The following is a 23,049-nucleotide window of genomic DNA, read 5'->3' on the forward strand; positions in this document are numbered from 1 at the left end:
CAGCAGAGTAACGAGGTAGCAGACAGCCATTACACTTAGTGCTCTCAATTGAGACAACTAAACACTATAGATGGATATGCTTTGTTCATACAGTGGCAAAAATAATTATTTGATCCCCTGCAGATTTTGTACTTTTGCCCACTTACAAAGAAATTATTTCTATCTAAATTAATTTTTATCATAGGTGTATTTTAGAGACATAATATTAACCACAAATCCAGAAAAAACACTTGATACAAATGTTGTAAATTGAGTTGCAGCTCAGTGAGTAAAATAAGCATTTGATCCCCTACCAACAATAATTCTGGCTCCCACAGATTGGCTATGTGCTCATGTAGTACACAGATTAGTCCTGTCAATTTAAGAAGGTGCAACCAACAACCCGTTATGTGTATGAAAGAGACCTGTCCACAGAATCTTTCTTCCATTCAAACCTCACCACCATGGGCAAGACCAAAGAGCTGCCAAAGGACGTCAGGGACAAGATTGTAGACCTGCACAAGACTGGAATGGGCTACAAGACTATCAGCAAGAAACTTGGCGAGAAGGAGACAACTGTTGAAGCGATTATTTGCAAATGGAAGAAATGCAAAATAACCATCAATCGCCTTTGGTATGGAGCTCCATGCAAGATTTTGCCTCCTGGGGTAAGGATGATCATGAGAAAAGTGAGGAATCAGCCCAGAACTACACATGAATGATCTCAAGGCAGTTGGGACCACAGTCACTGTGTTTGGAGGAAGAAATATGCTAAGAATGACCCTAAAAACACCATCCCTACAGTCAAGCACAGAGGTGGAAACAGTATGCTTTGGGGCTGTTTCCCTGCTAAAGGTACATGCCGACTCTGCTGCATTGAGGGGCCAATGAATGGGACCATGTATTGTAAAATTTTGGATGAAAACCTTCCCTCAGTCAGAACACTGAAGATGGGTCTTCTAGCATGACAATGATCCAAAACATACCACCAAGGCAGCAAAGGAGTGGTTTAGGAAGAAGCACATTAAGGTCACTGAGTGGCCTAGCCAGTCTCCAGACCTTAACCCTATAGAAAATGTATGGAGGGAGCTGAAACTTCGAGTTGCCAAGCGACAGCCAAGAAATGTTAAGAATTTAGGAAAGATTGGTAAAGAAGAGTGGACCAAAATCCCTCCTGAGATTTGTGCAAACCTGGTAACTAACGATAAGAAACGTCTTACCTCTGTGCTTGCCAACAAGGGTTTCCTCCACCAAGTACTAAATCATGTTTTGCTTGGGGATCAAATACTTATTTTATGCACTGAACTACAACTCAGTTTATAACATTTGTATCATGTGTTTTTTCTGGATTTTGGGTTGATATTCTGTCTCTATCATTCAAAATACACCTATTATAAATAGTGGCAAGCCTACAAAATCTGCAGGGGATCAAATAATTAATTTCCCCACTGTATTTCATGTCTGAGGTTTACAACCACTTTAGGTAGATTCCACATTTGCTGCACTGTGTTGTAAGTACTAAGATTGCATTGCAGCTGAAGGCATTTTACAATCCATATTGGTTAGGAGAAATGTTTACACTTTTTGATTGGTTTTGTGCAGTGACAACTCAGGTGGGTTCAGACTAGGATCCAAAACAGCCTGAGCTCATCCCTACTGCAGAGCACCTTTCAATATGGCTACTGTACTCTGGTAGCTTGTTTGGTTCAAACTGACTGGTTGGTGTAAATATGTTTGCTTTCTTTGGCCGAATGGCAGGCGGCAAATGTCATCAGCGTTCCGGGTGGACGCCATATGGCGTCCTCCCGCACATGCGCAGATTGCGCTCCTGGAGCGGCGCAATCTGTCACCGGCCGTGTACCTCGGACACGGCCAGTGACAGATCTGAGTATCGGCCCCGTTGCCAGTACCATGTGACCTGCTGTGACCAATAACAGCAGGTCACATGACAGTTGTATACAATGGATGGCTTCATTCATGCCATCCATTGTATACTAGTGTCTAGCTGTGAATGGTCACAGCTAATCACATGCACATGTCATGTGATTAGCTGTGGCCAAATCACAGCTAAGCACAAAAAAAAAAAAAAAACCTTGAATGAATCAAAATAAAAAATAATAATAAAAAAAAAAAAAAATATTTTTTTTTTTTCATGCTTTCACCAGTCAATGTCCCTGATCACTGCCATGCCAGTTATATGACAGTGTACTGCACTGGTGACAATATGTAAAAAAAAAATAGTGAAACTAATTTTTTTAATTTTTTCATTTTCCGAAAAATTATGACAAAAAAATACAACTTCAAAAAACTCGCCATGCCTGTTATGAAGTATGTCAGACTGTCTACTCTGCAAAAAGGGGTCATTTGGGGGATATCTGTACTGTTCTGACATTCTTGGACCTCAAGAAATTAGATTGGCTGTCAGTACTTCAGGATTGATCAATATTCAGATCTATACCATAGTTTGTGAACTCTATAACTTTCCTACAAACTAAAAAATACATCCTAATTTGAGTTATTTTCACCAAAGACATGTAGCAGAATACATCTCGGCCTAAATTTATGAAGAACAATTATTTATTTGCAAACCTTTATAACAGAAACAAAGAAAAACTTTTTTGTTTTCAAAATGTTTGGTCTTTTTTTGTTAATTTAGCAAAAAATAAAAACCCCAGTGGTGATTAAATACCACCAAAAGAAAGCTCTAGTTGTGTGAAGAAAATGATAAAATTTTAGTTTGGGTACAATGTTGTATGACCGCGCAATTGTCATTCAAAGTGTGAGAGCGCTGAAACCTGAAAACTGGCCTGGGCAGGAAGGTGTAAAATTGCCCGGTATTGAATTGGTTAAAGTTATCTGGTTTCTGACCCTGCTTGCCCATACCTTGAAACCTACTTGCCTAACTTTGGTTTAATTGACCTCAACTGTGCTGAACATTTTGGCTTTAACACTTGGATCCATTACCCTTGTCAATGAACACTGAGGTACAAGTCCCAACTACATTTTTTCTGTTTTACATTGCTGCTTAGGACATCTAGCTGGTTTGACCCCCATTGTACCTTGGCTACTGTCAGTGGTTAACTCTTTGCAGCTGTGTAGATTACCTGGATTATATCTAGGCCTGCAATTTTACCCTTCCTGCTAGGCCTGCAATATCATCCCTTCATTCTAGCCCACCTATTATTGAAGAAAGTCTGCCTTACCCGGACATATTTGTGTGATGGAAAAGTCACGGGGCATCATACCACAGATTATGCACATAAAGCAAACTGTTGGTGACTCCTCTGGATGAAGTGTACTGCAGTACTGGCTATAGTATCTGAGTTGGCAGGCCACACTAACCAAGCCATATCAACTACTATCACTATAGTTACATAGGAACTGCTAAACAACTAAAGAACAAAATATTTCATATCTTAGAAGTTAAGCTTGGTCCAGCTCTGCTTAAGTGGATCATGTACATATTATGTTAGCTATATTATAAATACCATCCCTTTAAGGCATATTTCACATTTCAAATATTTGTAAAACTAGTGGGTGTTTCCTAATCATCCCATGATGTAATCTACAAGATCTGCCTGGACACATTTGCACAGGATGTAGTTGTTGAATACACAGATCAAATATGACATTCTGGTGAAAAAAAAAAAAGTACAACATTTACGTACAACATAGGTTGTTGCAGCACATAGTAGTAGTAAGCATTCTATTTCAGAATATTTCTGAGATTGTTACAGAACCGATATTGTTACAATAACATTTCAAAACAGATGGCAACATGGTTGTTAATACCGGGGAATTGTTAAGCTGCCCTAAGCATACTTTGGCTCTGTTAGAAAGGAAAGACACCTGGATAGGTGTTTTTGTGTACTCATGCATGGCATTTCCTGAACAGATGGACATGTTTGATGCCAAAATCAGATGCTAAGAGTTGATTTAAAATCTGTCTATGCCTTCACTGGATAGATTTACTTTCTATATTTGTCCTGCTAACCATTATCACCTAGAAAGAAAGTGATGGAAAATCCAACATTTTTCAGTTGTCCCTAGAACAGGAGTGGAGTATACATTTTCCAGTGGGAACACCTGTTCTAAGGACAATTGTCCAACAGGGGAAATACCCTTTCTTTGTAGAGATTTCCGCGCATTTCCTATTGTGTCTCCAAGACAGGAAGTGATGAAAAATATCCCCAATCAGACAGCAGCAAATCAACTGCCAGGGGTTCTAATACTCTCCTGCCCTGTCCACAACAAAATAAAAGGTTTTAGTAAAAGATACATTTTTTACAGCCTGTTGATGTAAAATGACAGTTCTTGGTGGCAATCCTATTTCTACGGTGGCAGGCAGACACCCGCTGGTCAAGAACAAATTTCAGCAGGTTTGACCCATTTTTTTTTACCAGACCATTGTTCAGCTATCAGCCCTGTCATATTTGTACTGACAATTACTCAGTAATGCAACAATGTACCCAAATTACATTTCTTATACTTTGACACAGATACAGTGCATCCAGAAAGTATTCAGAGTGCTTAACGTTTGCCACATTTTGTTATGTTACAGCCTTATTCCAAAATGGATTAAATTCATTTTTTTCCTCAACATTCTACACACAATACCCCATAATGACAATGTGAAATAAGTTAGTTTTGAAATATTTGCTATTTATTAAAAATAAAAAACGAAAAAAAAAACCACATGTACATATGTATTCACAGCCTTTCCCATGACACTCAAAACTGAGCTCTTGTTCATCCTGTTCCCACTGTTCACTGTTTCCACAACTTGATTGGAGTCCACCTGTGAGAAATTCAGTTGATTGGACATGAATAGGAAAAGCATAAACCTGTATATATAAGGTCCCACAGTTAACAGTGCATGTCAGAGCACAAACCAAGCCATGATGTCCAAGGAATTGTCTGTACACCTCTGAGACAGGATTGTATCAGATCTGGGGAAGGGTACAGAAAAATTTCAGCAGCATTGAGGGTCCCAATGAGCACAGTGACCTCCATCATCCATAAATGGAAGACGTTTTGAACCACCAGGAATCTTCCTAGAGAGAGCTACACGGCAAAAATGAGCGATCGAGGGAGAAGGGCCTTAGCCAGGGAAGTAACCAAGCACCCGATGGTCACTCTGAAAGAGCTCCAGCGTTTCTCTGTGGAGAAAGGAGAACCTTCCAGAAGAACAACCATCTCTGCAGCACTCCACCAATCAGGCCTGTATGATAGAGTGGCCAGACGGAAGCCACTCCTCAGTAAAAGGCAAATGGCAGCCCACCTGGAGTTTTGCAAAAGGCACCTGAGGGACTCTCAGACCATGAGAAACAAAACTCTCTGGTCTGATGAAAAAAAGATTGAACTCTTTGTCCTGAATGCCAAGAGTCAAGACTGCAGGAAACCAGGCACCGCTCACCACCTGGCCAATACCATCCCTACAGTGAAGCATGGTGGTGGCAGCATCATACTGTGGGGATGTTTTTCAGTAGCAGGAACAGGGAGACTAGTCAGGATCAAAGAAAAGATGAATGCCGCAATGTACAGAGACATCCTTGATGAAAACCTGTTGCAGAGTGCTCTAGACCTTAGACTGGGGTGATGGTTCATCTTTCAACAGGACAATGACCCTAAGCACAAAGCCCACATAACAAAGGAATGGCTATGGGCCAACTCTATGAATGTCCTGGAGTGGCCCAGCCAGAGCCCAGACTTGAACCCGATTGAACATCTCTGGAGAGATCTGAAAATGGCTGTGAAGCGACGCTCCCCATACAACCCGATGAAGTTTGAGAGGTACTGCAAAGAAGAATGGAAGAAACTGCCCAAAAATAGGTGTGCCAAGCTTGTAGCATCATACTCAATATGACTTGAGGCTGTGATTGGTGCTAAAGGTGCTTCAGCAAAAGTGTTGAGCAAAGGCTGTGAATACTTATGTACATGTGTTTTTTTCATTTTTTATTTTAATATTATTATACAGTATTTATAAAGCGCCAACAGTTCGCTCAGTGCTGTACCTCACAATGGGAGACAGAACATGCGACAGTACAATAACAATACAATGCGATACACGAGGGGTTCAAGGGCCCTGCTCCTTGGAGCTTACAATCTAGGAGGGAGGGGATAGTGGTACAGGAGGAAATAGCTGTGAGGGATGGAGTGGTAGGAAGAGTGGAGGAAGTTGGGAATTAGCAGGGGGTGGGGTAGGCTTCCCTGAAGAGGTGGGTTTTCAGGGTGCACCTAAAGCAGAGGAGAGTAGGTGATAGTCTGATGGATTGGGGTAGGAAGTTCCAGAGTATGGGTGACACCCTGGAATCCTGAGGAAGCCACATGACTATCGTGGAGTAAAGCGTAGAGCGTGGTGGCGTATTTCCGGTTGGAGCACAGTGGCGCACTTCCGGTTCCGGTTCACGCCATCTTTATGCACTCATTGTCTCTTAGTACACCCATAGCACATGGGAAACCGCTGGTCTGTACCTGGATAAATGTGAGTGTCCTTTTTTTGGCGTTTTTATGTGATTCATATTAAACATTATTACACTATGGAGGTCTCCTTTGTGTATCCCTCTATGGCCTTGGTGTTCATCGTACCTGTGAGTCCTACCACGCTGATCATACATATAGAGGAGTATCAGCTTTGTCATTGGAGTCTTAGTGGAGCCAGAGAAGCCAGTGAAGGCAGGTGTTTGAGATTCCTCCAGGTGTGGAACATCTGATGACCAAATGAGCTGTGGCCCCTAGGGGTCGAGTATAGGAGGTGAGGAGGCACTCTAGCCACTTAAGGATAGATGCACTAGAGTGTCACCAGAGCACACATCAAGTTTGGAGTGGAGAAGCAAAGCACTATTTTTATTTTTGCAGATTTTGCACACCAACATTTTGCACATATTGGCTGCACTGTATTTTGTGATTATAATTATATTGCATTTTGAGCACTTGTCACTTTGTTTGATTTGATTGAGTGGCACATCACTGATTTACTCCACCAGATTGGTGTGGATAGCCATTGGTTGGCAGATCAGTCATTTGTTTGCACTTTAATGTGGATTGTCTTTCTGTGATTATATGTACATTAGTATATCTTGAGCACTTGCCACTTTGTTTGAAATAGATTGAGTGGCACATTATTGATTTATTTCACCATATTGGTTTGGTTAAGCTTTGACACACTAGATAATTCCCAAGGGTTTGCACATTATCATTAGTGTGTTATATTAACACCGTATCACTGTGGAACCATAATTATTTATTATTTGCATTTTCATATTGCTCTTGTCTATATTATGTTCATCTATTCATTTCAATATTGATTTCAACATTTTAATTGAGATATGGGGATTTAGTTTTGTGGCACTTTATTTATAATCTAATGTAAAATATTTTATATATTGCACTTTAATTTTGAACATTATGTTAGTATAGCGCTTCACCTTTTTGTTATTACATTTGATTTATCTCTTTGGTATAGGGAAGAGGTGATAGCAGCTGGCACTTATATTAAAAATATTTTGTGTATCAGTTGAGCGCAGGAGGATCTCCCACCTTTGGTTTTGCGCCATAGTCACTCCAGTGCACGACTGCGTTGTTTGAGAGTTTTGGTGTGATCAGTCTGCCAGGGCTGGAGCGGTCGGGGATGTTTTGTGTGGTTAAAGGCGCTAGCGAGTCAAGGGCGGTTGACAGCGAGTTGTTATAGGCGGTCATGGCCAGGTTGGGGCAGGACAGGGGAAGGATGCTGTCGTAAAGTTGATCAGCTGTAGTAATATATTGCAAAGATTTCAAAACTAACTTCTTTCACATTGTCATTATGGGGTATTATTGTTGAGGAAAAAAATGAATTTAATCCATAATCCATTAAGTCTGTAACATAACAAAATGTGGCAAAAGTTAAGTGCTGTGAATAATTTCTGGATGCACTGCAGCTCTTTCTTTTAGTGGTATTTAATCACTAGAGATGAGCGAAGTATTCAAAAATTCGATTCGACTGATTCGGCGAATTCGTGGAAAAATTTCGATTCGAGTCGAATATATTCGCTGCGAATTTAACTTATAAAAGGGTGTTTCTAGGCTTCAGAGAGACTTTATATTAGTGCAGAACACTGTACCTTTAATTTAAATGCCCTTGGAGTCTGCTGGGGAAGAGAAATAATACTGACAGTCAGTATGACATGCAGATGAGTGCCGTCGATCTTAGAATCACCGCACACTTCACTCATTTGGGCAGTCACGGGGCCAAAACCAGAGTGTGGAGCCACAGTGTGGCGGTGGAGGCAGCAGCAATGGGAGGCCATACAGCACCCTATGACAAAAATGGAAACCACCAGCAGTGTGAGGAGACCTGAAAGTGGCACATGGCAGAGTGTGGCGATGGAGACAGCAGCAATGGGAGGCCGTACAGGGACCCATGACACACTCTGGACCTGGCAGCAGCATGAGGAGGCGGTACAGGGGCCCATGACAGATTACGGGCCTGGCAGCAGCATGAGGAGTCGGTACGGGGGCCCATGGCAGATTACGGGCCTGGCAGCAGCAATGGGAGGCCGTACAGGGACCCATGACACACTCTGGACCTGGCAGCAGCATGGGGAGGCAGTACAGGGGCCCATGACAGATTACGGGCCTGGCAGCAGCATGAGGAGTCGGTACGGGGGCCCATGACACACTCTGGACCTGGCAGCAGCATGAGGAGGCGGTACAGGGGCGCCTGACAGATTACGAGCCTGGCAGCAGCAACTTGGACAGGAGGACGTTCAGCTTCTGCACCGTCTGGTGCGTGCTCGCAAACTGTTGTCTCTTGGAAACGGATTCCAAGAAAGACTGCTGACGGAATCCGTGAAGAGGAGTAGCAGGAGAAGGAGCATCTGAACGAGCGGAATATGCCAACAAGCGACAACAGGGGCCCATGACAGATTACGGGCCTGGCAGCAGCATGAGGAGTCGGTACGGGGGCCCATGGCAGATTAGGGGCCTGGCAGCAGCTATGGGAGGCCCGTAATCTGCCAGCACCCTATGACAAAAAATGGAACCCACCAGCAGTGTGAGGAGACCTGAAAGTGGCACATGGCAGAGTGTGGCGATGGAGACAGCAGCAATGGGAGGCCGTACAGAGACCCATGAGAGACTCTGGACCTGGCAGCAGCATGAGGAGGCGGTATAGGGGCCCATGGCAGATTAGGGGCCTGGCAGCAGCTATGGGAGGCCCGTAATCTGCCAGCACCCTATGACAAAAAATGGAACACACCAGCAGAGTGAGGAGACCTAAAAGTGGCACATGGCAGAGTGTGGCGATGGAGACAGCAGCAATGGGAGGCCGTACAGGGACCCATGAGAGACTCTGGACTTGGCAGCAGCATGAGGAGGCGGTATAGGGGCCCATGGCAGATTAGGGGCCTGGCAGCAGCTATGGGAGGCCCGTAATCTGCCAGCACCCTATGACAAAAAATGGAACACACCAGCAGTGTGAGGAGACCTGAAAGTGGCACATGTTTGGGGCATGATTCATGGCGGATTTAGTCAGTTGTGTCAGGAACTGGTGGTTTGAAATCCAGACTAATCCACGCCTGATTCATTTTCACAAACGTCAGTCTCTCCACACTTTGGGTGGACAGTCGTGTCCTCCGCGGAGTTGCAATACCTCCTGCCGCACTAAACACGCGCTCCGATGCCACTCTACTGGCCGGGCATGACAGCCTTTCAAGGGCAAATTCAGCTAGTTGGGGCCAAAGGTCAAGTTTCGTTGCCCAGTAGTCAAGGGGATTGTCTACCTCGGTTGGCAGGGTGTTGTTTGAGGTCCTGCTCCAGGTCCACCTGATGCTGCTGCTGCTGCGGCTGGTTAGTAGTTTCCTCACTGCGCTGGTGAAGAAAGCTACTCATCATCGACTGCAGACTGAGGCAGCTGCTGCTGGTGGAGCTGCCACTGCTCCTACCACCCCACCCCTCCCCTGCTGCCATGGCAGCGGAACACGAGCGCACAGGGCCCACAGTGTCAGAGGATGGACGTTGGCGCAGACAGGCAGAGACCAGCTGACTACATAGGTGGTTTTTATAGTACGTTATTTTGGCCTCCCTCTCAGCAGGTGTGAAAAAGGCCACCATTTTTGAACGGTAGCGAGGGTCCAACAAGGTGGACAGCCAAAAGTCATCCCTCTGTCTGATGGTTATTATTCGGCTGTCGGTACGCAAGCAAGCGAGCATGCTATGGGCCATTTGTGCCAAGGAATGCGAGGGACTCCCTGCCTCCATCTCCACAGCATACTGCCACGGTGCGTCTGGGTCCTCTGTCTCCTCTTCCTCCTCCTCTACCAGATGCTCCTGCTCCTCCACTCCTGTCCGCTGAGTGGAAAAACCACCCATTTCACTCAATAATTCCTGAGCACCAATGTCCTCCTCTACCTCCTCCTCTTCTTCCTGTCCTGCCCCCACAGGGGTCATGTGGCGTTGAGATCTGTGCGCCACGTCTACCGCATCCTGACCAGCCATTGTTAACAGCATTTGTTCCAGGACGTGCAACAGAGGAATGACGTCGTTCATCCCATAGTCCTGCCGACTCACGAATAGCGTGGCCTCCTCAAAGGGCCTGAGCAAGCGCAGGTGTCACGCATGAGCTGCCAATGGCTGACATCTAAGTTACACAGGGAGTACCTTTATCCGCTTTTAACATCAGGAAATCTGTGATGGCCTTTTGCTGTTCGTAAAGGCGGTCTAACATATGTAGGGTTGAATTCCACCTTGTTGCAACGTCACAGCATGAGGAGTCGGTACGGGGGCCCATGGCAGATTACGGGCCTGGCAGCAGCAATGGGAGGCACGTAATCTGCCAGCACCCTATGTCAAAAAATTCAACACACCAGCAGTGTGTGAGGAGACCTGAAAGTGGCACATGGCAGAGTGTGGCGATGGAGACAGCAGCAATGGGAGGCCGTACAGGGACCCATGACAGACTCTGGACCTGGCAGCAGCATGAGGAGGCGGTATATAGGGGCCTATGGCAGATTAGGGGCCTGGCAGCAGCTATAGGAGGCCCGTAATCTGCCAGCACCCTATGTAAAAAAATTCAACACACCAGCAGTGTGAGGAGACCTGAAAGTGGCACATGGCAGAGTGTGGCGATGGAGACAGCAGCAATGGGAGGCTGTACAGGGACCCATGACAGACTCTGGACTTGGCAGCAGCATGAGGAGGCGGTATAGGGGCCCATGGCAGATTAGGGGCCTGGCAGCAGCTATGGGAGGCCCGTAATCTGCCAGCACCCTATGTCAAAAAATTCAACACACCAGCAGTGTGAGGAGACCTGAAAGTGGCACATGGCATGAGACACTGTGGACCTGGCAGCAGCATGAGGAGGCGGTACAGGGGCCCATGGCAGATTAGGGGCCTGGCAGCAGCTATAGGAGGCCCGTAATCTGCCAGCACCCTATGTCAAAAAATTGAACACACCAGCAGTGTGTGAGGAGACCTGAAAGTGGCACATGGCAGAGTGTGGCGATGGAGACAGCAGCAATGGGAGGCTGTACAGGGACCCATGAGAGACTCTGGACTTGGCAGCAGCATGAGGAGGCGGTATATAGGGGCCTATGGCAGATTAGGGGCCTGGCAGCAGCTATAGGAGGCCCGTAATCTGCCAGCATCCTATGTCAAAAAATTCAACACACCAGCAGTGTGAGGAGACCTGAAAGTGGCACATGGCAGAGTGTGGCGATGGAGACAGCAGCAATGGGAGGCCGTACAGGGACCCATGAGAGACTCTGGACTTGGCAGCAGCATGAGGAGGCGGTATATAGGGGCCTATGGCAGATTAGGGGCCTGGCAGCAGCTATGGGAGGCCCGTAATCTGCCAGCACCCTATGTCAAAAAATTGAACACACCAGCAGTGTGTGAGGAGACCTGAAAGTGGCACATGGCAGAGTGTGGCGATGGAGACAGCAGCAATGGGAGGCCGTACAGGGACCCATGACAGACTCTGGACTTGGCAGCAGCATGAGGAGGCGGTATAGGGGCCCATGGCAGATTAGGGGCCTGGCAGCAGCTATAGGAGGCCCGTAATCTGCCAGCACCCTATGTCAAAAAATTTAACACACCAGCAGTGTGTGAGGAGACCTGAAAGTGGCACATGGCAGAGTGTGGCGATGGAGACAGCAGCAATGGGAGGCCGTACAGGGACCCATGACAGACTCTGGACCTGGCACCAGCATGAGGAGGCGGTATATAGGGGCCTATGGCAGATTAGGGGCCTGGCAGCAGCTATAGGAGGCCCGTAATCTGCCAGCACCCTATGTCAAAAAATTCAACACACCAGCAGTGTGAGGAGACCTGAAAGTGGCACATGGCAGAGTGTGGCGATGGAGACAGCAGCAATGGGAGGCCGTACAGGGACCCATGAGAGACTCTGGACTTGGCAGCAGCATGAGGAGGCGGTATATAGGGGCCTATGGCAGATTAGGGGCCTGGCAGCAGCTATGGGAGGCCCGTAATCTGCCAGCACCCTATGTCAAAAAATTGAACACACCAGCAGTGTGTGAGGAGACCTGAAAGTGGCACATGGCAGAGTGTGGCGATGGAGACAGCAGCAATGGGAGGCCGTACAGGGACCCATGACAGACTCTGGACTTGGCAGCAGCATGAGGAGGCGGTATAGGGGCCCATGGCAGATTAGGGGCCTGGCAGCAGCTATAGGAGGCCCGTAATCTGCCAGCACCCTATGTCAAAAAATTGAACACACCAGCAGTGTGTGAGGAGACCTGAAAGTGGCACATGGCAGAGTGTGGCGATGGAGACAGCAGCAATGGGAGGCCGTACAGGGACCCATGACAGATTCTGGACCTGGCAGCAGCATGAGGAGGCGGTATATAGGGGCCTATGGCAGATTAGGGGCCTGGCAGCAGCTATAGGAGGCCCGTAATCTGCCAGCACCCTATGTCAAAAAATTCAACACACCAGCAGTGTGAGGAGACCTGAAAGTGGCACATGGCAGAGTGTGGCGATGGAGACAGCAGCAATGGGAGGCCGTACAGGGACCCATGACAGACTCTGGACTTGGCAGCAGCATGAGGAGGCGGTATATAGGGGCCTATGGCAGATTAGGGGCCTGGCAGCAGCTATGGGAGGCCCGTAATCTGCCAGCACCCTATGACAAAAAATGGAACACACCAGCAGTGTGTGAGGAGACCTGAAAGTGGCACATGTTTGAGGCATGATTCATGGCGGATTTAGTCAGTTGTGTCAGGAACTGGTGGTTTGAAATCCAGACTAATCCACGCCTGATTCATTTTCACAAACGTGAGTCTCTCCACACTTTGGGTGGACAGTCGTGTCCTCCGCGGAGTTACAATACCTCCTGCCGCACTAAACACGCGCTCCGATGCCACGCTACTGGCCGGGCATGACAGCCTTTCAAGGGCAAATTCAGCTAGTTGGGGCCAAAGGTCAAGTTTCGTTGCCCAGTAGTCAAGGGGATTGTCTACCTCGGTTGGCAGGGTGCTGTCCAAGTAGGCCCAAGCCTGTTGTTTGAGGTCCTGCTCCAGGTCCACCTGATGCTGCTGCTGCTGCGGCTGGTTAGTAGTTTCCTCACTGCGCTGGTGAAGAAAGCTACTCATCATCGACTGCAGACTGAGGCAGCCGCTGCTGGTGGAGCTGCCACTGCTCCTACCACCCCACCCCTCCCCTGCTGCCATGGCAGCGGAACGCGAGCGCACAGGGCCCACAGTGTCTGAGGATGGACGTTGGCGCACAAAGGCAGAGACCAACTGACTACATAGGTGGTTTTTATAGTACGTTATTTTGGCCTCCCTCTCAGCAGGTGTGAAAAAGGCCACCATTTTTGAACGGTAGCGAGGGTCCAACAAGGTGGACAGCCAAAAGTCATCCCTCTGTCTGATGGTTATTATTCGGCTGTCGCTACGCAAGCAACCGAGCATGCTATGGGCCATTTGTGCCAAGGAATGCGAGGGACTCCCTGCCTCCATCTCCACAGCATACTGCCACGGTGCGTCTGGGTCCTCTGTCTCCTCCTCCTCCTCCTCTACCAGATGCTCCTGCTCCTCCACTCCTGTCCGCTGAGTGGAAAAACCACCCATTTCACTCAATAATTCCTGAGCACAAATGGCCTCCTCAAAGGGCCTGAGCAAGCGGCAGGTGTCACGCATGAGCTGCCAATGGCTGACATCGAAGTTACACAGGGGAGTACCTTTATCCGCTTGTAACATCAGGAAATCGGTGATGGCCTTTCGCTGCTCGTAAAGGCGGTCTAACATGTGTAGGGTTGAATTCCACCTTGTTGCAACGTCGCAGATCAGGCGATGATGTGGAATTCCGTTCTGCCGCTGCAGCTCAATGAGGGTGTGCTTTGCGGTGTAGGAATGGCTGAAATGCATGCAAAGTTTACGTGACATTTTAAGGATGTCTTGCAGTGGGATGGTGGATTTTAGGAACCGCTTGACAACCAGATTGAACACGTGAGCCATGCATGGCGCATGGCACAACCTTCCTTGACGCAGAGCAGACACCATGTTCTTTCCGTTGTCGGTCAACATGGTTCCGATTTTCAGTTTGCGCGGAGACAGCCATCTGTCGATTTCTCTGTTCATTACACTCAGAAGTTCCTCCCCTGTGTGACTACGTTCGCCAAGGCATACCAGGTGCAGAACAGCGTGACACCGTTGCGCCCTGCACATGTGATATGCCGGTCGGGTAATGGGACTTGGCACGGGGGTGGCGGCTGAGGACACGGCGGAAGAAGAGGTGGTAGAGGCGGACATCTTTTGTGGACCAAGGACGTGCAAACGTGGAGGCAAAAGCGGCGTGACCTGTCCAAGTTGCTGGTGCGGCTGTGACGGCACCACGTTCACCCAGTGGGCCGTAAATGACATGTACTGTCCCTGACCGTAGTTACAGCTCCACACGTCGGCGCTGCCGTGCACTTTGCCAGAGACCGACATGCTCAAAGACTGGCCCACCATCTCTTCTACATGTGAATGCAGGGCTGGCACTGCCTTTTTGGCGAAGAAATGACGGCTTGGCACTCTCCACCGCGGCGCGGCACAAGCCATCATTTCTCGGAAAGGTGCTGAGTCCACCACTTGGAAAGGGAGGGACTGCAGCACCAGCAACTTGGACAGGAGGACGTTCAGCTTTTGCACCGTCGGGTGCGTGCTCGCACACTGTTGTCTCTTGGAAACGGATTCCAAGAAAGACTGCTGACGGAATCCGTGAAGAGGAGTAGCAGGAGAAGGAGCATCTGAACGAGCGGAAGATGCCAACGAGCGACAACTCCCCTCAGCAGAGGTGTTGGAGCCTTGACTGGCTGATGGAGGGCGATTGACGTCGGGTGACGGAGCAAGTAACGGAGCGGGTGATGGAGCGGGAGCTGGGGCGGGCAGAACCGCCGTATCTTTATCACGGTTTTCCCAGGCCACCAAATGGCGACGCTGCATATGCTGCCGCAACGCTGTAGTCCCAACATGGGCCCCCTGGCCACGCTTGACTTTCTGGTCACATAGTTGACATACGGCTACGTTTACTTCCTCGGGCGGCTTGACGAAAAATTGCCACACCGCCGAGTAGGAAACTTTGCCCCCGATACTCCTCACTGGCTGACTGCTGCTTCCTCCGTGCACACCGGCACCACTACTGGCCGTGGTGGTAGGCTGCAGTGGAGCTGGTGCTCTACTCCGTGGCCGTTTGGCTCCACTGACACTGCTGCGACCCTGCTGCCTCCTGGGCAACCCACCGACTGTTTCGCTCGCTGCCAAGCTGCCACCCTCTTCTCCTGATGATGCGGAAGAAATTGCCTGATGACGACGAGGCTGCCAAGTGCGATCAACCTCCTCATCATCAAGTAGGGTCTCCGCCTCACTACTAGCCCCCTCGGCTGCGTGTGGGTCAGGAGACAGACCTGTCTCTAGACCGGCTACCGAGCCACTCTCCTCGCCACTACTTCTTCGCCTGGCTGCTGAAAAGGCGGATGTCTCCCCCCGTTCCTGACCGCCCTCTGTTAGCTCTTCCTCACTGTACAGTGGGGCTGAGCCCACAGCATGCGATACTTCGCTTGGTGAGGGAACACCAAAGGACAGGGACAGGTAGAGGACACGTGATTTCAGTGGGCTTGGTCCCGGGCCATGCCAACTAACGGTTGTGTCTGACGTACCCACCGACCGTTGGCTGTAGGTGTCAGAGGTGACCTGGGAAGAGGAAGACGACCGAGCCAACCAATCGACGACGGCAGGGTTGTCGGTGGAGACACGACCGCTGGATGACACCGGGAGCACTGGCCTCTGGCTGCAAATAGTGCTGCCTCGACCCCTTCCTCTGCTGCCACGTCTGCTCGCTCCTAAAACATTGCCTCCTCTGCCACTCCTCTGCATGTTGTCGGACATACTCTTTAATTCAACGATTCTGTGTCCCTGAGTAAAAATTCTGTGTCCCTGAGTAACAATTCTGTGTCTGTCCCTGAGTAACAATTCTGTGGCCCTAAGTAACGGTTCTGTGGCCCTCAGTAACAATTCTGTGTCCCTCAGTAACAATTCTGTGTCTGTCCCTGAGTAACAATTATGTGGCCCTAAGTAACGGTTCTGTGGCCCTCAGTAACAATTCTGTGTCCCTGATTAACGTTTATGTGGCCCTAAGTAACGGTTCTGTGGCCCTCAGTAACAATTCTGTGTCCCTCAGTAACAATTCTGTGTCTGTCCGAGTAACAATTCTGTGGCCCTAAGTAACAGTTCTGTGGCCCTCAGTAACAATTCTGTGTCCCTGAGTAACAATTCTGTGGCCCTAAGTAACAGTTCTGTGGCCCTAAGTAACAATTCTGTGTCCCTGAGTAACAATTCTGTGGCCCTAAGTAACGGTTCTGTGGCCCTCAGTAACAATTCTGTGTCCCTGAGTAACAATTCTGTGTCTGTCCGAGTAACAATTCTGTGGCCCTAAGTAACAGTTCTGTGGCCCTCAGTAACAATTCTGTGTCCCTGAGTAACAATTCTGTGGCCCTAAGTAACAGTTCTGTGGCCCTCAGTAACAATTCTGTGTCCCTGAGTAACAATTCTGTGGCCCTAAGTAACGGTTCTGTGGCCCTCAGTAACAATTCTGTGTCCCTGAGTAACAATTCTGTGTCTGTCCGAGTAACAATTCTGTGGCCCTAAGTAACGGTTCTGTGGCCCTCAGTAACAATTCTGTGTCCCTGAGTAACAATTCTGTGGCCCTAAGTAACAGTTCTGTGGCCCTCAGTAACAATTCTGTGTCCCTGAGTAACAATTCTGTGGCCCTAAGTAACGGTTCTGTGGCCCTCAGTAACAATTCTGTGTCCCTGAGTAACAATTCTGTGTCTGTCCGAGTAACAATTCTGTGGCCCTAAGTAACAGTTCTGTGGCTCTCAGTAACAATTCTGTGTCCCTGAGTAACAATTCTGTGGCCCTAAGTAACAGTTCTGTGGCCCTCAGTAACAATTCTGTGGCCCTCAGTAACAATTCTGTGGCCCTCAGTAACAATTCTGTGGCCCTACGTAACGGTTCTGTGGCCCTCAGTAACAATTCTGTGTCCCTGAGTAACAATTCTGTGTCTGTCCGAGTAACAATTCTGTGGCCCTAAGTAACAGTTCTGTGGCCCTCAGTAACAATTCTGTGTCCCTGAGTAACAATTCTGTGGCCCTAAGTAACAGTTCTGTGGCCCTCAGTAACAATTCTGTGTCCCTGAGTAACAATTCTGTGGCCCTAAGTAACGGTTCTGTGGCCTTCAGTAACAATTCTGTGTCCCTGAGTAACAATTCTGTGTCTGTCCGAGTAACAATTCTGTGGCCCTAAGTAACAGTTCTGTGGCCCTCAGTAACAATTCTGTGTCCCTAAGTAACAATTCTGTGGCCCTAAGTAACGGTTCTGTGGCCCTCAGTAACAATTCTGTGTCCCTAAGTAACAGATCTGTGGCCCTAAGTAACGGTTCTGTGGCCCTCAGTAACAATTCTGTGTCCCTCAGTAACAATTCTGTGCCTGTCCGTGAGTAACAATTCTGTGGCCCTAAGTAACGGTTCTGTGGCCCTCAGTAACAATTCTGTGTCCCTGATTAACGTTTATGTGGCCCTAAGTAACGGTTCTGTGGCCCTCAGTAACAATTCTGTGTCCCTGATTAACGTTTCTGTGGCCCTAAGTAACGGTTCTGTGGCCCTCAGTAACAATTCTGTGTCCCTCAGTAACAATTCTGTGTCTGTCCCTGAGTAACAATTCTGTGGCCCTAAGTAACGGTTCTGTGGCCCTCAGTAACAATTCTGTGTCCCTGATTAACTTTTATGTGGCCCTAAGTAACGGTTCTGTGGCCCTCAGTAACAATTCTGTGTCCCTGATTAACGTTTCTGTGGCCCTCAGTAACAATTCTGTGTCCCTCAGTAACAATTCTGTGTCTGTCCCTGAGTAACAATTCTGTGGCCCTAAGTAACGGTTCTGTGGCCCTCAGTAACAATTCTGTGTCCCTGAGTAACAATTCTGTGGCCCTAAGTAACGGTTGTGGCCCTCAGTAACAATTCTGTGTCCCTCAGTAACAATTCTGTGTCTGTCCCTGAGTAACAATTATGTGGCCCTAAGTAACGGTTATGTGGCCCTCAGTAACAATTCTGTGTCCCTGAGTAACGTTTCTGTGGCCCTAAGTAACGGTTCTGTGGCCCTCAGTAACAATTCTGTGTCCCTGAGTAACAATTCTGTGTCTGTCCCTGAGTAACAATTCTGTGGCCCTAAGTAACGGTTCTGTGGCCCTCAGTAACAATTCTGTGTCCCTGAGTAACGTTTCTGTGGCCCTAAGTAACAATTCTGTGGCCCTCAGTAACAATTCTGTGTCTGTCCCTGAGTAACAATTCTGTGGCCCTAACTAACGTTTCTGTGGCCCTAAGTAACAGTTCTGTGGCCCTCAGTAACAATTCTGTGTCCCTGAGTAACGTTTCTGTGGCCCTAAGTAACAATTCTGTGGCCCTCAGTAACAATTCTGTGTCTGTCCCTGAGTAACAATTCTGTGGCCCTAACTAACGTTTCTGTGGCCCTAAGTAACAATTCTCTGGCACTCAGTAACAATTCTGTCTGTCCCTGAGTAACAATTCTGTGGCCCTAACTAACGTTTCTGTGGCCCTAAGTAACAATTCTCTGGCACTCAGTAACAATTCTGTCTGTCCCTGAGTAACAATTCTGTGGCCCTAAGTAACAATTCTGTGGCCCTCAGTAACAATTCTGTGTCTGTCCCTGAGTAACAATTCTGTGGCCCTAACTAACGTTTCTGTGGCCCTAAGTAACAGTTCTGTGGCCCTCAGTAACAATTCTGTGTCTGTCCCTGAGTAACAATTCTGTGGCCCTAACTAACGTTTCTGTGGCCCTAAGTAACAGTTCTGTGGCCCTCAGTAACAATTCTGTGTCTGTCCCTGAGTAACAATTCTGTGGCCCTAACTAACGTTTCTGTGGCCCTAAGTAACAATTCTCTGGCACTCAGTAACAATTCTGTCTGTCCCTGAGTAACAATTCTGTGGCCCTAATAACGTTTCTGTGGCCCTAAGTAACAGTTCTGTGGCCCTCAGTAACAATTCTGTGTCTGTCCCTGAGTAACAATTCTGTGGCCCTAACTAACGTTTCTGTGGCCCTAAGTAACAATTCTCTGGCACTCAGTAACAATTCTGTCTGTCCCTGAGTAACAATTCTGTGGCCCTAACTAGCGTTTCTTTGTCCCTAAGTAACGATTCTGTGGCCCTCATTAACAATTCTGTGTCCCTGAGTAATGCTTCTCTGTCCCTAAGTAACGTTTCTCTGTCCCCAAGTAACGTTTCTGTGGCCCTAACTCTGTCCCTAATACAGAGCGGTCTGCCTCTCTTGAATGACTGGAGGCAAATGAAGAATTCTAAAATGGCCGCTATTTATAGCTCGACCATTACACAGTGCTGGCTGCCTGGCTGCTGATTGGCTAATGCGATCACATGTCATTAAGGAATGCATTATGGGTCAGCGCGCCTTGTCTGCGCGCCTTCCCAGACATCCCCGCTCCGTCGCCGCACATGTCCGCCGCCATTTTAGGAAAAATTTCGATTCGCGCGTCCGAAGTAGGCTATTTTTCGGATTCGGCGCGAATCGAAAATTTTCCAATATTCGACTCGAATTCCACTTCGCCTACTTCGATTCGCTCATCTCTATTAATCACCACTGGGGTATTTCATCTCTTTACTATATAATAAGGAAAAAAGGAAAAAAAACTGAACATTTTGAAAAAAAACCAAAACTTTTTCTTTCTGTTCTAATGCAAATGCAATAAACAAGAGCATATTAGTTAGTCTGTGTGAAAGTTATAGAGTCTACAAACTTTGGTTTATATATTTACAGTTTATCAGTTCTAGTGTATAGACTGCATATCGTATATTTTGAATCCCTAAAATTCCAGGACAGTATCAACACCCCAAAAACAACCTGTTTTTGGAAATTAGACACACCAAAATAATAAGTAAGAGACGGTGATTTTTTTCAAGACATTTTTTCAAACACATCATAAGCATTCTTAAAATTACACCCCACAATACATTCTGCTACTTCTCCAGAGTATGGGGATGCCACAAATATGAGACTTTTGTGCAGCTTAGCTGCAGAGAGGGCCCAAAGAGGAACCTTCAAGCCTTCAAGGTCATATATTTCACATCTGATTTCCTGAGGACCCATCACATTTTCAGGGGGCTCAAGGTATTTGACAAGAGACATGGTAAGTCCTTTGAAGTTTTTGGAAAATGCAGATGGAAAATGCATTTTTATTTCCACAAAGTTGTAATTTTAATAATAAGATTTTTCTCAAACACAGCATAGGCATACTTCGAGGTATACCCCAAAACACATTCTACTACTTCTACTACTCAACTTGAGTATGGAGATACCATATGTGTGAAAGTGTTTTTCAGTCTAGCTGTGTAGAACTGGCCAGTCCACATGTGGTTAATATTAGAACGTGCCGTAGGATACTGAGCACTCAAAATATATGGGTTCTATTCTTTGTGAATTACAGTCATCCTGTGGTAGTATCAGGATCTGGGTCTGAACTTGTGACCTCGACAGGCTCTGGCTGTGGCTCTTCTAACTGTGCCAGCAGGGAAGCTAGAGAGTGCCCTGACTGATTTCTTGGACAACCTTGCTTTGTGTCCTGTTTCTACTGAGTCTTGAACCCTTTGCCTTCCCAATAACTTCCTGATTTAGGCCATGTCTCTGAACTTCCTGTTTGCCAGATTATTGTGCTCTCTCCAGCTGATATCTTGCTCGTAGCTTTCCTGCTGTTGTCCTTATGTTCATCAACTACATTTCCATCTGATCCCATTTAGCTACTACTTGTTACCGATCTTTGTCTTTTTTACTGACCATGCATGATTCCTACCTGCTACTGGACCTCAGATGGCTCACCTCCTGGTTGGGTGATCCTGAGGATCCTGGTAGTAGCACACAACAAAACCAACCTCCACCATCAGGAGCTCTGGTGAATACCAGTACTTAGACCCCGCACCTTGTGTGAAGCAGTGCCATCCGCTAAGAGGATCTACTTGGTATATTTCCTGCTGACAACTCATGAACCTGTCTACTACTACAGCCGTTGGCTTCCAAGCCTGATCCTAGACAGCGACAACTACATTTGGCAGTGCTATGTCATTCCATTTTGCTCCCTCTTTATGAATTTCTCCTAAACCTGTTACCTCATCTACCTACTCTTCTTGTCTCTGATTCTTATGTCAGATCAGTCTCAGCTAACATGTTCATGAATTTGCTATTGTGCTCCTGCATCTCTGCATGTTACCAGGCTGTGCTATTATTCCAGGAACATATTCTTTACAATGAAAAGTCAAAGGGAGGATGGAAATACAAAGTAATCTCTGTAAAAAAAAAATATTTCTAACCAAATATATTCAGAAATCCTACAATACCTTGTCAGAGAAGACAAAGCCCACGATGCCTGCAGACAGCTGCAGTAGGAAGACTATTGTCAGGCAGATTGAGAACTGAGGAAAAGAACCACAGGAAACTAATTTTATTATGGTACACATCAAAATAAATGCACAAAAGTAAAAAAGCAACTACAGACCCAAATAATAGCATCAGCATCATCATCCTGCAGCATACATAACATGGTAATGTAAGGATCAATACACAGTGTGATAATAACAGGTTCAATCCACACTTGCAGTTTCAAAACTGTATTTATATGCTGTGATTTGGGGAATTCAGCTCAGTGGTTGAAGCATTTGTAAGTGAGAACCAGGGGCGTATTTACCACAAGGCAAACAAGGCATTTGCCTAGGGCGGCATTTGTTAGGGGGCCTGGAAGAAGGGACATATGCGGCATGGGGACCGGGTGGGATTCAAGAGAGGCTGTGGGCTGCTTGATGGTGTATGCAGAGCCCAACTATTGTTTCCAGGGATGTCCAGAGTTGTGAAGGTGAGTGTCTCTCTCTGTCGCTGTGGGGGGGAGGTGAATGTTAGTGGAAGGCTCTCTTGGGTGGGGGGGACGGGGCAGGGGTGTTGTTGGTCAGTGTCCGGCTCTCTCCGGATATATGTCAATATATTTGGGAAGAATATTTTAAAAACATATTTCAACTATATTTTTCTTCCATAATGGTGTATTCACGCTTCTGTGATCTGAACGTTGTGGTTTGACAGATAAAGTAAATGCTTGTTTGCAGTGGGAGGGCAGTGTGGGAAATCAATCAGCCCAATGTTTTCAATGCAATGCTGCACACTGCAAGCGTAGATAGTTCTGAATAGTTTTTTGGCATTCTTTCTGTTTGTATTTCATTAGGAAAGATATTGTTTTGAATATTAAATAAAAGCCAGATTCACAGAGAAGGAAGAAGAGGAGAAGGAAGGAAGAAGAAAAGGAAAATGGTACACTGGACCGATCATAAAAAGATGACGCTGCATTCGTTTGTAAAACTTACAGTTTGAAGGAGGCAGATGTTTTCCCGTAGAGATCCAATACATCCACAGAAGGTAATGAGGAACATCAAAACACCAACTGCTATCAGAAGTAAAGCAGGATCAATGGCAAGACAAGCCATAGCAGCCTCTGTGGAACATTCACAAGCAAAATATTAGATCAGACAGACAG

The 23,049-nt window shown here is 47.1% G+C and overlaps 1 protein-coding gene across 1 annotated transcript in view; it reads right to left on the minus strand.

The window, feature by feature from the left end:
- The window catches only part of TSPAN33 (tetraspanin 33), a 74,974-nt gene that overhangs the window by 21,802 nt on the left and 30,123 nt on the right, over positions 1 to 23,049 (minus strand). Inside the window, exons 3-4 of the mRNA XM_089676938.1 lie at positions 22,880 to 23,007; positions 21,869 to 21,943 (exon numbers count right to left, since the gene is read on the minus strand). Coding sequence (XP_089533064.1) covers positions 21,869 to 21,943; positions 22,880 to 23,007 — 203 coding nt within the window. The remainder of the gene's footprint in view (positions 1 to 21,868; positions 21,944 to 22,879; positions 23,008 to 23,049) is intronic.

The sequence above is a fragment of the Staurois parvus genome, unplaced genomic scaffold, assembly GCF_062004578.1.
Source record: "Staurois parvus isolate SC_StPar_1 unplaced genomic scaffold, SC_StPar_1.0 ptg000175l, whole genome shotgun sequence".
In the NCBI taxonomy this organism is placed as follows: Eukaryota; Metazoa; Chordata; class Amphibia; order Anura; family Ranidae; genus Staurois; species Staurois parvus.